Source organism: Anabrus simplex, chromosome 1 (assembly GCF_040414725.1).
Source record: "Anabrus simplex isolate iqAnaSimp1 chromosome 1, ASM4041472v1, whole genome shotgun sequence".
Classification (NCBI taxonomy): Eukaryota; Metazoa; Arthropoda; class Insecta; order Orthoptera; family Tettigoniidae; genus Anabrus; species Anabrus simplex.
The window spans coordinates 140,720,549-140,735,342 of NC_090265.1; the positions used below are offsets into that span (position 1 = coordinate 140,720,549).

General features: G+C 38.8%; 1 protein-coding gene across 1 annotated transcript in view; it reads left to right on the top strand.

Annotated features, from left to right (window-relative positions):
- Positions 1 to 14,794, top strand: part of LOC136858114 (roundabout homolog 2) — a 195,557-nt gene that overhangs the window by 150,264 nt on the left and 30,499 nt on the right. Inside the window, exon 11 of the mRNA XM_068225269.1 lies at positions 3,754 to 3,869. Within this exon, the coding sequence (XP_068081370.1) occupies positions 3,754 to 3,869 (116 nt within the window). The remainder of the gene's footprint in view (positions 1 to 3,753; positions 3,870 to 14,794) is intronic.

The following is a 14,794-nucleotide window of genomic DNA, read 5'->3' on the forward strand; positions in this document are numbered from 1 at the left end:
TAGTAATTATAATAGTTGTTAATTAACTGTCATTAACTTCAGTTTCTGAAATAATCTGGTATGACATGAAACAATCAAATATGAACATTTTTAGCTTTCCAGTGGGTGGAGGGGAGGGCACCCCTCCCCCTTGCAAATGCCCATGACTGCTACTGCTATATGAGGAGTATTAGCAGCCTTTCATGGCTCAAACTCTTTCTCATATGGAGGTCATTTCATAAGTCACAGCAACCATGTTAAATCTTCTGAACTTGTAGGAACATGGAAAGCCCATTGTGTATACATTTGAAAACCTGTGGTACACACTGCTGAATGCCACCAGCATATAGTGTTTGTGTGAACTGGTAGCTAGTTAACAACACACAAAAAATGAGTGTGTTGCTGTCCATGCCAAAGATGGATGTAAGTAAAACTAAACAATGGTCCTACGTGAAAATTGAAGCTCACCATGGCAGAAATTCACATCAGTGTTATGTGGAGCTAAGTGAAGTGTTGAGTGATAGAGTTTTGCCATTGCATGGTGTTGAGACTTGAAAAGTAGACATGTAGCAAATGTTGAACTGTTACAAAGTCGGTGTCCCATGTCCGCTCACACAGAATTGTTGGTGACTGTCAGTGAAAAGTGCTTAACAGGAGACGAGCATTGCACTGGGCAGGGATTATCCACTCGTATACGTATTTCCGTGTTGACACTGTGCCTAATTTTACAACAGACTTGAAGATGCGCAGGATTTGTGTGCTTTTTTGTCCATAATAAACAACAATTTCTATTTACTTGCCTCTTGTCCACTTGGTGGGCATGATTATTAAGGTCTGACATCATGGCTAACTAGTTCGAGTCCTGTGGTTGAAAAAATGTTCACCATCAGAATATTGGCCAGCAGGGTAGGAGAGGTGTTGGATACATTTCCTAATGACTAGAGTGCATGCCAAAAGACTGTGTTCAATTCCAACCTCTCCGCAGTGTTCATATGGAATGAGGGCATATGGCGCTGTTGATGATGATTCATCCATCGAATAGAAACATCAAGCCTTGAGCAGACTCCTTGGTATTATTCGACAGGAGTAGGCTATGTGCACCCCCTGTGGGTGAGAGACACAGACAAAGAATACACCTACGGTATCCCCTGCCTGTCATAAGAGGCTACTAAAAGGGCAACCAAGGGATGATACAATTAGAACCATGAAACTACTTGTGCTTAGTACCACCACGCGGGGAACACCATGGGTCGCTTTTACTTGTGTACAGTACCATTATGTTAGGTACCAAATAGGTTTGTGATTAGTAGCAACAGAGTACGTTGGCGGCTTCTACAGTAGCTGTGATTAGTACCCCTATGTGCGGAACACCATGGGATTAGCGACACCATGGTTCTCCCGTGCCTATACTTAGTACCCACTATGTGATGAACGCCACGGGATAGTGCGGGTCCCTCTGGTTAGTGCACTTGTGTGAGGAAAGCCATAGGTTTGCGTTGCCAGTATAGGTTTGCGTTGCCTGTAAATAGCGCCGCAGTGTGCAAAACACCATAGGTCTGTGTTACATGTGCAAATTTTACTACCTGTGAGTAGTACCATAATGTGAGGAATACCGCGAGTCTATGCTACTTTTGATCAGTACTGCAACATGACAAATAGCATGGTTCTATTTTCCTAGCGATAAGTACCATTTTAAGGGGCCGATGACCTAGATTTTGGACCCGTTTCGACTACAAGCATCATCGATTTAGTATTGTGCTTTAGACACAATCCCTTGGTCAGTAATACTATTAAATTTAACACTAGTTTCTGGGAATGTGAGGCATTGCAAATTGGATCCACTGATTGTTTTAACTTCACATTCATCCATTCATTCTTCACCCTCACGTTTTCGAATCTGGTCATTGGAGGATTCTGGATTTTTAAATTGTCATAACACTTTGTCTCATTTCGTACCATTAGGGGCCGATGACCTAGATGTTAGGCCCCTTTAAACCACAAGCATCATCATCATCATCATCATCATAGGGCACGTGCCAACACCAGGTTTCGTACCTCCTCCTCGTCGTCGTCGTCGTCGTCGTCACACACCCAGGTGCAAAGGTCGCCCATCTGCACTAAGTAGAAAGACCTGTACCAGGCCATTCCAGAGGCCACATGCAATTATTTACTTTGCTTCTTGATTGCCCCTTGCCGTTACCTCCTGTAGCATGGAGAAGCATATTTCAGTGGCCTTCAAATGCATGAAGGGATATAAATTGCTGCTGCTTCATCAGAAGTAACACAGTGGTCATGAGTTACAAAATGACTCTCATATTTATTTTATGTGTGTGTGTGCGTGTGCGTGTGCGCGCGCGCGCGCGCGTGTGTGTATGTGTGTGTGTGTGTGTGTATGTGTGTGTGTGTGTGTGTGTGTGTGTGCGTACTCTTACGTGCCAGCCCCGTGGTAGCTCTTTTCGGTACTTCCAGGAAGGGGCTGGTGACTCAGACAACCTGCTGGAATCTCCCAGCCGGCCTGTGGGGTGGGGCCGGCCTTTCCATGTATTGTTCTCGGCGACTGGCTTACCTTGGAGATTCAATGGGAAAGTTCTGCCTGTAGTGACTGTGAAATTTCTGGATCAAATCATGCGATCTATAGAAAGGGACGCTAGCCACAGACAGTTAGTCAGAGTTGGACTCCGTGGGGGGGAGTCAGGGTGACAATCAGTGAGTTGGGGTTCGGTGGCTGGGCTGAGGGCAACAGAGGTGTTGGCTGTCGCCAGTGTCCCACCGAGGTCTGAACGAGGTGCTGTTGTTGTGGTATCGGAGAGACCAGTTTATTACCTGAGTGTGAGGGCTGGTTTGAGGTCCACTTAGCTTATGTGATTACAATAATTGAGGAGTTATCCAATGGTGGAGATAGTAGCTCCTGTCTAGAAAGCCAAGAGTGATAGCCAAGAAGATTTGTCATGCTGAGCACATGACATCTTGTAATCTACAGGCCTTCAGGCTGTGCAGCAGTCACTTAGTAAGCCAAGGACCTTCGGAGCTGTTGCGCCATAGGGTTTAGTTTTTATACCTAAATTTGGCTAATGTAAGACAGAAAGTTCCTTCATCGTATTTTGGGTCCTGAACCTATTGTTTATTACTTCAGTTCTTTTTTTTATTCTAAAAAGTATATATTACAAAAACATGAAGTTGAGGATGTTTGCTTCAGTATGTAATATGAAATTTGGATACAGTCTATCTTTATTCAACATTATCCACAAAACAAGGTTCTGAACTAAGTGAAGTTTTGATAGTATACTTTTATAGCCTATGCCAGGCAAGAAGATGATAGGAAGAAACTGACTTAACTAGTGTATAATAAGTACCATATCCGTTGTTAATTTTATATTTATGATATGCTTTAAATTGATTCTTTGAAACTGTCTAAGGCAAGGTTATCTCCATACTGGCCATTATTGCTCATTGTTCCTTGAAAAGTGGGAGGTAAAAGTTTCCACTTCACGCCACAAATCTGAGCACTAAGTGGATCAGTCACAAAGAAGAATTCTTGTGAGATGATGCTATAGAATGACAAAACCTCCACACAGAATGAGAAACAGTATTGGACAGAAATGTCGAGAGTGGTACTCTAGAAAGAGCCTGGGTCTAGTATGAGTCTCAGTGTAGATAAAGATGCAGAGCAAGATAATCCACTAACGTACTAGATAAATTACTCTTTCTTGCAATTTTCTTTCACAGCTTGATGTTCAGAATATAAAGATTATTTCTTGTTCTCTTTGTTTCCAGTCCCTTCAGCACCTCCGGATAATGTCCAGGTGGGAATCATAAACACTACAGCAGCATTTGTCCGGTGGTCGCCTCCTCCTCCACAGCATCATAATGGAGTTCTGCTGGGCTACAAGGTATATTAACATGTTCGTTGAGTCATATGCAGAAAGACGGGAACATCGTAAGGAACACATAACACGATTTTTTTTTGCTAGTGGCTGTACGTCACACTGATACAGATAGGTCTTATGGGGACGATGGGATAGGAAAGGGCTAGGAGTTGGAAGGAATCGGCCGTGGCCTTAATTAAGGTACAGCCCCAGCATTTGCCTGGTGTGAAAATGGGAAACCACAGAAAACCATCTTCAAGGCTACCGACAGTGGGATTTGAACCCACTATCTCCCAGATGCAAGCTCACAACTGCGCGCCTCTAACCGCACTACCAACTCGCCCGGTCATAACAGGATAAATACAATGACAATTCACTGTGGGAACAGGGAGATATGGAAAGAAAACACAAAAGGATTAGTAAAATCTCCACATCATCATAACTACCATCTTCAGATAGATCCTTATCAATCCCAAATCTTCTACATCCATTTCTTATCAGCCCCTGATGAGCTAAATGACTAGAAACACAGGACAAACACAAAAGAAGAAAAGGAACCCAATTGGTTAATATAAGCAACAGTTAATTGTTCATAGTATGTGTTCCTTATAATGTCCCTGTCTTTCTTTATTTGACTTGATTTTCACTTGTTTGTTCCTTTCCATTACTTAATATGTTAGTTGAAGTACCATACCTGCACTCTGTTCCCAAGGACTTGCTTTGATGCACTGACTTCATTATACTGATGTTTCCAAGTCATATAAAGATAGGAACATGAAAAGTAACACACAATGTTGCCAAGGATGATTGTATTCATATGTTACAAAGCACTTATACATGCAATTTACTTTTTTTTTTTTTTAATTCGGATAATTTTACTGTTGCTGTGGAGTAGTCATCATTGTTCAAGAGGCTTAAAGTTCCTTATATCTGTCACATCCCCTTTGGTTCAGATTCCACTTAAAACTGGAGTCCCCATGGCTATGATCACAATATCAACAGTGAGATAAAAGTACAATTTGCTGGCTTTCTTATATCTGCTGCTAGAGGTGATATGGGGGGATCAGTTGGAGTTGCAACATTAGAAGAGAAAGGTTTCAGTCTGAATTTAATATGATGTGTTATGAAGTTAAACTTGTCTTTTTTTCATTAAAAAATGAACATGTCTATTTTGAAAGTCCTCTTGTTACACTCTTAATAATGAATAGACATTGTTCAACTGCAGCATACCTAACTATGTTATAAAGTCCTCTGTTTCATTGATACACAATTTAAAAAATAATTTGACAATGTTGTTATAGTGTATTCTAGCTATAAAACTGATCAGATGTTTGTGGAGTTGATTGTGAAAACTATTTTCCTAACAAGAAAAACTTCTCAAAACTGCATAAAATATGGATTAATTGTATGAAAAGAAAACAATTTACTCCAACTAAAAATGCTGTTATTTGTGGTTGGCATTTAAGTGATTTTGACAAATCTGTTATTTTGAAAGCTAGATTACCAGAGGAAAAATTTAGACACCCTAGGCTAAAAGAAAATACCATTCCTTCAGAATATTTAGTATTAGATGAGGAATCCACCCCTAAAAAGGACGGTCTTCATTCCAGAAAAAATTTGGATTCTGATTTATTAAAATGCAGTAGCCCTGAATTGAAGGATGAAAGTACATCTGTCCAGGAGGGCAAAAGCACATCTGTCTGAGAGAGTGTAGAATGTGAATGCATACATTCAGTGAAACTTACAGATGTCAAGTATCTTGTGATGACATGAATGAATGTGACTTACATAGATATGAAATTATCATCCTCAGATATGAGCCCAGAGTATTGTTTTTCAGAAGAAATCAATTAATCAGTCATCAATGATATGCATTTAGGGCTGTTGTCTAGGTGGCAGATTCCCTGTGAATTGTTTCACTAGAAATTGTGATGATGATGATGATAATGATGATGATGATGATGAGATGATGATGATGATGATGATGATGATGACATGGTCGATCACAACACCTGTATTAAAAGGGGGAACATTTTCTGCAGTATTTGTATTATTCTTAGAGCTTTTCTTTTCCTGTTTAAATACCGGTAGTCATTTCTGTGGTGCTTCAGTGTGCAAGACTTTCAAAGGAAACAAACATGCATTGTTGTAAAAACACATTGTTCAATTGGACATGTTTTTACCTGGGCATCTACAGGTAATAAGTCCCGTTTTGAAGGCAATATTTCTATTGCATTGGGTATGTATTTTTGAAGGTTATTCAACTTAATGAAAGGTTTTTCAAGTGTCTTAACCCTAGAACACTAACCCTATTTCACCACACATTATTACTAACCCTTCGTAAATTTGACTACTCCGATTTATAATTGTTATATTTTCTACGTAACAGCATATATTTGGCAAGATTTTGATTATTTAGGGTTCCTATAGTGTCATAAACTTAACATGAATCAAAATATGTAGATATTAAATAATTTTATGTGATTATTTATTAAATGTAGAAAACTTCACAGACAAAAAATATTAAATGAACACATTTTATAAGAAATGAATTTTATAATACAACATATTCAAATAAACCCGTAAAATTATGAATGTGGGTTATTTACATCACAAAGAAACCAAAACTACCAAGAAAATAAGTAAATTAAGTATAAATGTAAAAAAAGGCATGAAGACACATTATACATTTAAGTTTACACTATCACTAATCGTTCGTCAATATGACGACACTCACCCAATTATTACAAGAATGAGCAAAGATATCAACAATCGCACATGCCACAGTCAATAACTGCTCAAAAAAATCAGCTACACAAAATGATGCAGGCACGCATGCGCGGAAGGCAATAAACTATACCATTCTGCTACCTACCGTCGTAAAATTTACGAAGGGTTAGTGTTCTAGGGTTAAAAGTGGTATTTTTTCTGAGTCATACTGGTACTTTTATAAACTTGTGAAACTATTCCCTTACTCTATAGTATACAATTCTTGGCTTAGGTAAGACAATTAAATTATGAGGCTGCTCTGAAAGAAGATAATGTGTGTATATCAGGTGACTGACAGTATGATTCACCAGGTTTCATTGTAAACTGTGTAACTTACTCTATCATGAATATGAAAACAAATAAAATATTAGATTATATTGTTGTGCAAAGGGGAACTGTGGTCAGAGATTTGAAAAGAGTGGCTTATGAAAACCTTTTGCAGTTGCTCACAATTTTGTAACTTATTTATTACTGTGTACAGAAAAACATCATCTGCAAAAAGCCTTATCTCTGATTCCACTTCTTTACACATATCATTGATATATATTAAAAAACAGAAATTAATTAATTAATTAATCAATCAATACTGATCTGTATTTAGGGCAATCGCCCAGGTGGCAGTTTCCTTATCTGTTGTTTTCTTCCTAGCCATTTAATGATTTCAAAAGAAATTAGCAATTTATTCAACATCTCCCTTGGTAAGTTATTCCACTCCCTAACTCCCCTTCCTAAAAATGAATAATTGCCCCAATTTGTCCTCTTGAATTCCAGCTTTATCTTCATATTGTGATCTTTCCTACTATTAAAGACACCACTCAAACTTATTCGTCTACTAATTTCATTCCACATCATCTTTCTGCTGACAGCTCGGAACATACCATTTAGTAGAGCAGCTCGTCTTCTTTCTCCCAAGTCTTACCAGCCCAAAATTTTTGCAACATTTCTGTAATGATACTCTTTTGTCGGAAATCACCCAGAACAAATTGAGCTGCTTTTCTTTGGATTATTTCCAGTTCTTAAAATCAAGTAATCCTGGTAAGGGTCCCATACACTGGAACCATACTCTAGTTGGGGTCTTACCAGAAACTTATATGCCCTCTCCTTTACATCCGTACTACAACCCCTAAACACCCTCATAACCATGTGCAGAGATCTGTACCCTTCATTTACAATTCCATTTATGTGATTACCCCAATGAAGATCTTTCCTTATATTAACACCTAGGTACTTAGAGTGATTCCCATAAGGAACTTTCACTCCATCAATGTAGTAATTAAAACTGAGAGGACTTTTCCTATTTGTGAAACTCACAACCTGACTTTTAACCCTGTTTATCATCATACCATTGCCTACTGTCCATCTCACAACAGTATCAAGGTCATTTTGCAGTTGCTCATATTCTTGTAATTTATTTATTACTGTGTACAGAATAACATCATCTGCAAAAAGCCTCCAATTCCACTTCTTTACACATATCATTGATATATATATTAAAAAAACATAAAGGTCCAATAATACTGCCTTGAGGAATTCCCCTCTGAACTATTACAGGGACAGACAAAGCTTCACCTACTCTAATTCTCTCAGTTCTATTTCCTAGAAATGTAGCCGCCCATTCAGTCACTCTTTTGTCTAGTCCAATTGCACTCATTTTTGCCAGTAGTCTCCCATGATCTACCCTATCAAATGCCTTAGATAGGTTAATCTCGATACAGTCCATTTGACCTCCTGAATCCAGGATATCTGCTATATCCTAATGAAATCCTACAAGTTGAGCTTCAGTGGAATAACCTTTCCTAAATCCAAACTGCCTATTATCAAACCAGTTATTCATTTTGAAAACATGTCTAATATAATCAGAAAGAATGCATTCCCAAAGCTTACATGCAATGCATGTCAAACTGACTGACCTGTAATTTTCAGCTTTATGTCTATCACCCTTTCCTTTATACACAGAAACTACTATAGCAACTCTCCATTCATTTGGTATAGCTCCTTCATGCAAACAATAATCAAATAAGTACTTCAGATATGGTACTATATCCCAACCCATTGTCTTTAGTAGATCCCCAGAAATCTTATCAATTCCAGCTGCTTGTCTAGTTTTCAACTTTTGTATGTTACTGTAAATGTCATTGTTATCATAGGTACATTTGAATACATTTTTAGTATTAGTCTCCTCCATTATCTGGACATTATTCTCGTAACCAACGATCTTTACATACTGCTGACTGAATACTTTTGCCTTCTGAATTTCCTCGCATACACACTCCCCTTGTTCATTAATGATTTGTGGAACGTCCTTCTTGGAACCTGTTTCTGCCTTAAAGTACATCTATACATACTCTTCTATTTTTCATTAAAATTGGTATGACCGCCCATTATGCTTGCCATCATGTTATCCTTAGCTGATTTTTGCTAGATTCAATTTCCTAGTAAGTTCCTTCAATTTCTCCTTACTTCAGCACCCATTTCTTACTCTCTTTCTTTCCATCTGCACCTCCGTCTTAGTCTCTTTATTTCTCTATTATAATAAGGTGAGTCTTTACCATTCCTTACCACTTTTAAAGGTCTAAACCTATTTTCACATTCCTCAGCAATTGCTTTAAACCCATCCCAAAGTCTGTTTACATTTTTATTTACCATTTTCCACCAATCATAGTTAATTTTTAAATCTCCTACATGCCTTCAGCCATATGGTACTGCCTAATAGTCTTACTTTTAAGACCTTCCTTTCTATCACATTTATTTTTAACTACAACAAAGACAGCTTCGTGATCACTAATACCATCTATTACTTCGGTTTCTCTATAGCAGGGGTAGCCACTAACCTTACTTCTGGGAGCCGCAAATTTAAGAGACAAAAAATTGGGAGCATGTTTAGAGAATGATGTATAAAATGAAGAGAAGTTTTTCATTTTATAACAAATGAAGGAACATTTATTTTCTACACTACACAGAACATTATTTTTCAGGTTCACATCAAGGAACGAGATTTTACTTTTGAGAAGTGATTTTTCTGAGTGTTCATTTTTGCTGTTAGTTTTTTTAATCTGGCTGATAATTGGTAAGCGCAGTTCGCACAATTTCACTTAAATGTTCATCAGTTCGTTCAGATCGATATGTAGATTTAATGAATTTAATCGTTGAGTACAGTGATTCACACACATAAATAGTCCCAAAGATTGAGATTAGTCTTTTGGCACACTGTTTTGTTAGTGTGTATTGTTCTTCTGGAACATTCTTCCAAATTTCTATGGTAGAAGTGCCACTTCGTTTGAGTCCTTTTAATCCTTCGTCCTCTTTCAGTTCTTGTAGCTCCAACTCTACAGCTGCTGTATCCTTTGTTATTGGTGATGAAACAGGACAGCCATCACTCACAACATCAACAGAAAAAAGGATTTTCCAGGAATGATCTCAAATCATTAAATCTGCCATTGATTTCTTCAGCAAGGCCAGACATTTTACTCATGTAATCTTCAGTTTTCACCTGAACGTCAGGGAGGCTTTCAGTAATTTTCTTCAAACATTTGAAGTGAGAAAATGTTTTAGTCTGAAGGTTTTTCCCAAAAAGCTTCAACTTGCTATGAAAGCCAAATACAGTCTGGGCCAATTCAGAAATATCTTTACAAGGAAGATATTGCTTTTGAGTGGAAGAGTGTGTCAGTGAGCCAGTGTCGTGAGGTGAAGCCAGTCGCGTTCACCTATAGGCAGTACCGAGTGTCGATACTGTACTGAAACAGCATACAACAGTACACAGAAAAGTATTGACACTCGCTACTGCCTATACGTGAACGCGACTGGCTTCACCTCACAACACTGGCTCACTGACACACTCTCCTGCTCAAAGCACTACCAAATGGAAGGCGCCGGAACTCTCTTCGCCTCCCATGTCTTACCACTGACCTACAGCACTAATAACGTTAAGCCGCACACCACTGCTACTGACTGACGCCAGCCGCGAGATGTTGTTAGATTCCATTAATTATATCATTTAATTTAAATCAAAGGTTGGTTTCAAGAGCCGCACAAGACTGACTCAAGAGCCGCATGCGGCTCGCGAGCCTCGTTGTGGCCAGCCCTGCTCTATAGAGTTCATCCAATTTTACCAACACAACATCCAGGATATTCTTCCCTCTAGTTAGTTCCATCACTTTCTGAATCAGCTGTTCTTCCCATGTTAACTTATTTGCCATTTGTTGGTCAATCTTCCTCTCATTTGCATTAAATTGACATTTGGTAAATTGAGATCTCCTGCTAAAATCACATTCCTTTCCATGTTGTTTCCCACAGAGTTGATTGTCTTATCAAACAATTCTGAATCAGGATCAGCGCTACCCTCTCCCGGTCTGTACACTCCGAAGACATCAACTTGACTTCAATGGCATGTAGCAAAATCTTTCATGAAGAAAACCAATAAGTCTATGGTAAAAACTCCATACTGCTAGAATGGAAACTTTTGTTGTTGTATAATAATTTTTGGTGGTCTTCAGCTACTTGTGAGGGAGATTGTGAACTTCTAAAAGAAAAGTTTATTTCAATTCTTCAACATATGAGCAATGTCCACTCATGGGGAAAAAATTTCATTCTTGTGACCATGATATACCAAGTAGTGAAAAAATTCACAGTTCTATCCTTACAGGCAAGCAACTCAATGTTAAAAAACATCCTAGAGATATGAGCTACAAATTTTAGGCAAATAAAATATGAAAAAGTATGGGAATATATTCTTTATTTATTCCTAAAAATTACAATCCTTCTCTTAATCATCATTATCTGATCGATTAGACTAGTGTTTTGCCTTTGATACCACTACGAGCGCTAATGTGAGTCAATGCAGAGTTTCACTTAAGGCTTTATAACTACATTCGGTGTGGACATTTTTCAAAAATCAAAAAATGCTTGAGGGTATTGAACCAAGGAACACATTACAGAAAGAATTATGTAAATAAGTTAATTTGGCTAGGGTTTGAATCAGAAAGAAACAAGCAATTTTAAGCTGTTTTTCTGGAACCACATTTAGGCCAAAAACTATTTTTTTCTTTTTTAGAGCTATTCAGGACTCACAATTTGAAACCTTTCTGGGCCCTTTAGCACTTACTTTTGGCACAATTGAGGAAATTGCTTAATTTTATGTTTTTCCTAGTATGGAGACCCCTACTTTATCTGCTAAGAAATTTTTTTAAATATTAAAATAAAGTCCACCTCTGTGGTGTAGTGGTTAGCGTGATTAGCTGCCACCCCCGGAGGCCCGGGTTCGATTCCCGGCTCTGCCACGAAATTTGAAAAGTGGTATGAGGGCTGGAACAGGGTCCACTCAGCCTCGGGAGGTCAACTGAGTAGAGGTGGGTTCGATTCCCACCTCAGCCATCCTGGAAGTGGTTTTCCGTGGTTTCCCACTTCTCCTCCAGGCGAATGCCGGGATGGTACCTAACATTAGGCCACGGCCGCTTCCTTCCCTCTTCCTTGCCTATCCCTTCCAATCTTCCCATCCCTCCACAAGGCCCCTGTTCAGCATAGCAGGTGAGGCCGCCTGGGTGAGGTACTGGTCATTCTCCCCAGTTGTATCCCCGACCAAGAGTCTGAAGCTCCGGGACATTGCCCTTGAGGCGGTAGAGGTGGGATCCCTCGCTGTGTCCGAGGGAAAAGCCGACCCTGGAGGGTAAACAGATGATGATGATGATGATGATTAAAATAAAAAGTCTGGCATGGATAAAAAAGAATCCCCAGGAGTATAGTATATCATCTGGTATCATTCAGAAGAAACAATTCTTGAGTGACTTGGAACATGTTAATCATTTTCATCACACTAACAGCCTTGATACCTACTGGCATGAAACATTAAAATATGTTCCCAAATGAATATATTTCTCTTTTCAAGGCCTATCCATTAGGTCAATAATAACTGCACTCAACCACAATGCCCACTGGGACAGCATGGATGGTGAAGGTGGTAGCACAGAATTTTCAAAGCCATCTATGAATGGAGTCATAAGATGAAGTAGACAAGAAAGTCTTATGTTCTGGCGATAAGAATTGCCTCATAAAATTATATTCAACATATCTCAAAATAAATCCACAAAATTTGTGATTCCAGAAATAACAGGCAGAAGTGACTTTCATAGAAACATGGGGTCTCTGAAAAAAACAAAACTGAGTAAAAGGGAAGCTAAAAGAAAACACTTTCTCGATTAGAACTTACGGTGGAGTAACCAGTTGGCAGTTGTTTAGTGAAAGAAAATGTGGATAAAAGTAAAGGATAATGGCTATTTCACTGAGCTCGACAGCTGCAGTCGCTTATCAATCACTACTGATCTGCATTTAGGGCAGTCGCCCAGGTGACTGATTCCCTATCTGTGGTTTTCCTAGCCATTTCTTAAATGTTCGCAAAGAAATTGGAAAATTATTGAACATTTCCCTTGGTAAGTTATTCCAATCCCTAACTCCCCTTCCTATAAATGAATATTTGCCCCAATTTGTCCTCTTGAATTCCAACTTTATCTTCATATTGTGATCTTTCCTACTTTTAAAGACACCACTCAAACTCATTCGTCTACTGATGTCCTCCCATGCCATCTCTCCATTGACAGCTCGGAACATACCATTTAGTAGAGCAGCTCATCTCCTTTCTCCCAAGTCTTCCCAGCCCAAACTTTGCAACATTTTTGTAATGCTACTCTTTTGTCGGAAATCACCCAGAACAAATCGAGCTGCTTTTCTTTGGATTTTTTCCCGTTCTTGAATCGAGTAATCCTGGTGAGGGTCCCATACACTGGAACCATACTATAGTTTGGATCTTACCAGAGACTTATATGCCCTCTCCTTTACATCCCTACTACAACCCCTAAATACCCTCATAACCATGTGCAGAGATCTGTACCCTTTATTAACAATCATATTTATGTGGTTACCCCAATGAAGGTCTTTCCTTATATTAACACCTAGGTACTTACAATGATCCCCAAAAGGAACTTTCACCCCATCAACGCAGTAATTGAAACTGAGAGGACTTTTCCTATTTGTGAAATTCACAACCTAACTTTTAACCCTGTTTATCATCATACCATTGCCCACCGTCCATCTCACAACACCATCGAGGTCACCCTGCAGCTGCTCACAATCTTGAATCTTATTTATTACTCTGTACAGAATAACATCATCTGCAAACAGCCTTATCTCTGATTCCACTTCTTTACACATATCATTGATATATATAAGAAAACATAAAGGTCGAATAATACTGACTTGAGGAATTCCCCTCTTAATTATTACAGGGTCAGATAAAGCTTCGCCTACTCTAATTATCTGAGTTCTATTTTCTAGAAATATAGCCACCCATTCAGTCACTCTTTTTTTCTAGTCCAATAGCACTCATTTTTGCCAGTAGTCTTCCATGACCTACCCTATCAAATGTCTTAGATAGGTCAATCGTAATACAGTCCATTTGGCCTCCTGAATCCAGGATATCTGCTATATCTTGCTGAAATCCTACAAGCTGAGCTTCAGTGGAATAACCTTTCCTAAAACCGAGCTGCCTTCTATCGAACCAGTTATTAATTTCACAAACATGTCTAATATAATCAGAAAGAATGCTTTCCCAAAGCTTACATGCAATGCATGTCAAACTGACTGGTCTGTAATTTTCAGCTTTATGTCTATCACCCTTTCCTTTATACACAGGGGCTACTATAGCAACTCTCCATTCATTTGGTATAGCTCCTTCAACCAATAATCAAATAGATATTTCAGATATGGTACTATATCCCAACCCATTGCCTTTAGTACATCCCCAGAAATCTTATCAATTCCAGCTGCTTTTCTAGTTTTCAACTTTTGTATCTTACTGTAAATGTCATTGTTATCATAGGTAAATTTTAATACTTCTTTACTATTAGTCACCTCCTCTATCTGGACTTTACCCTTGTGCTTAAGTGCGGTCAGTATTCAGTATTCGGGAGATAGTGAGTTCGAACCCCACTGTTGGCATTCCTGAAGATGGTTTTCCATAGTTTCCCATTTTCACACCCGGCAAATGCTGGGTCTGTACGGTACCTTAATTAAGACCATAGCCGCTTTCTTCCCACTCCTAGCCCTTTCCTGTCCCATCATCGCCATAAGACTTATCTGTGTCGATGCGACATAAAGCAACTTGTAAAACAAAAAGTTATTTTAATGAGTGT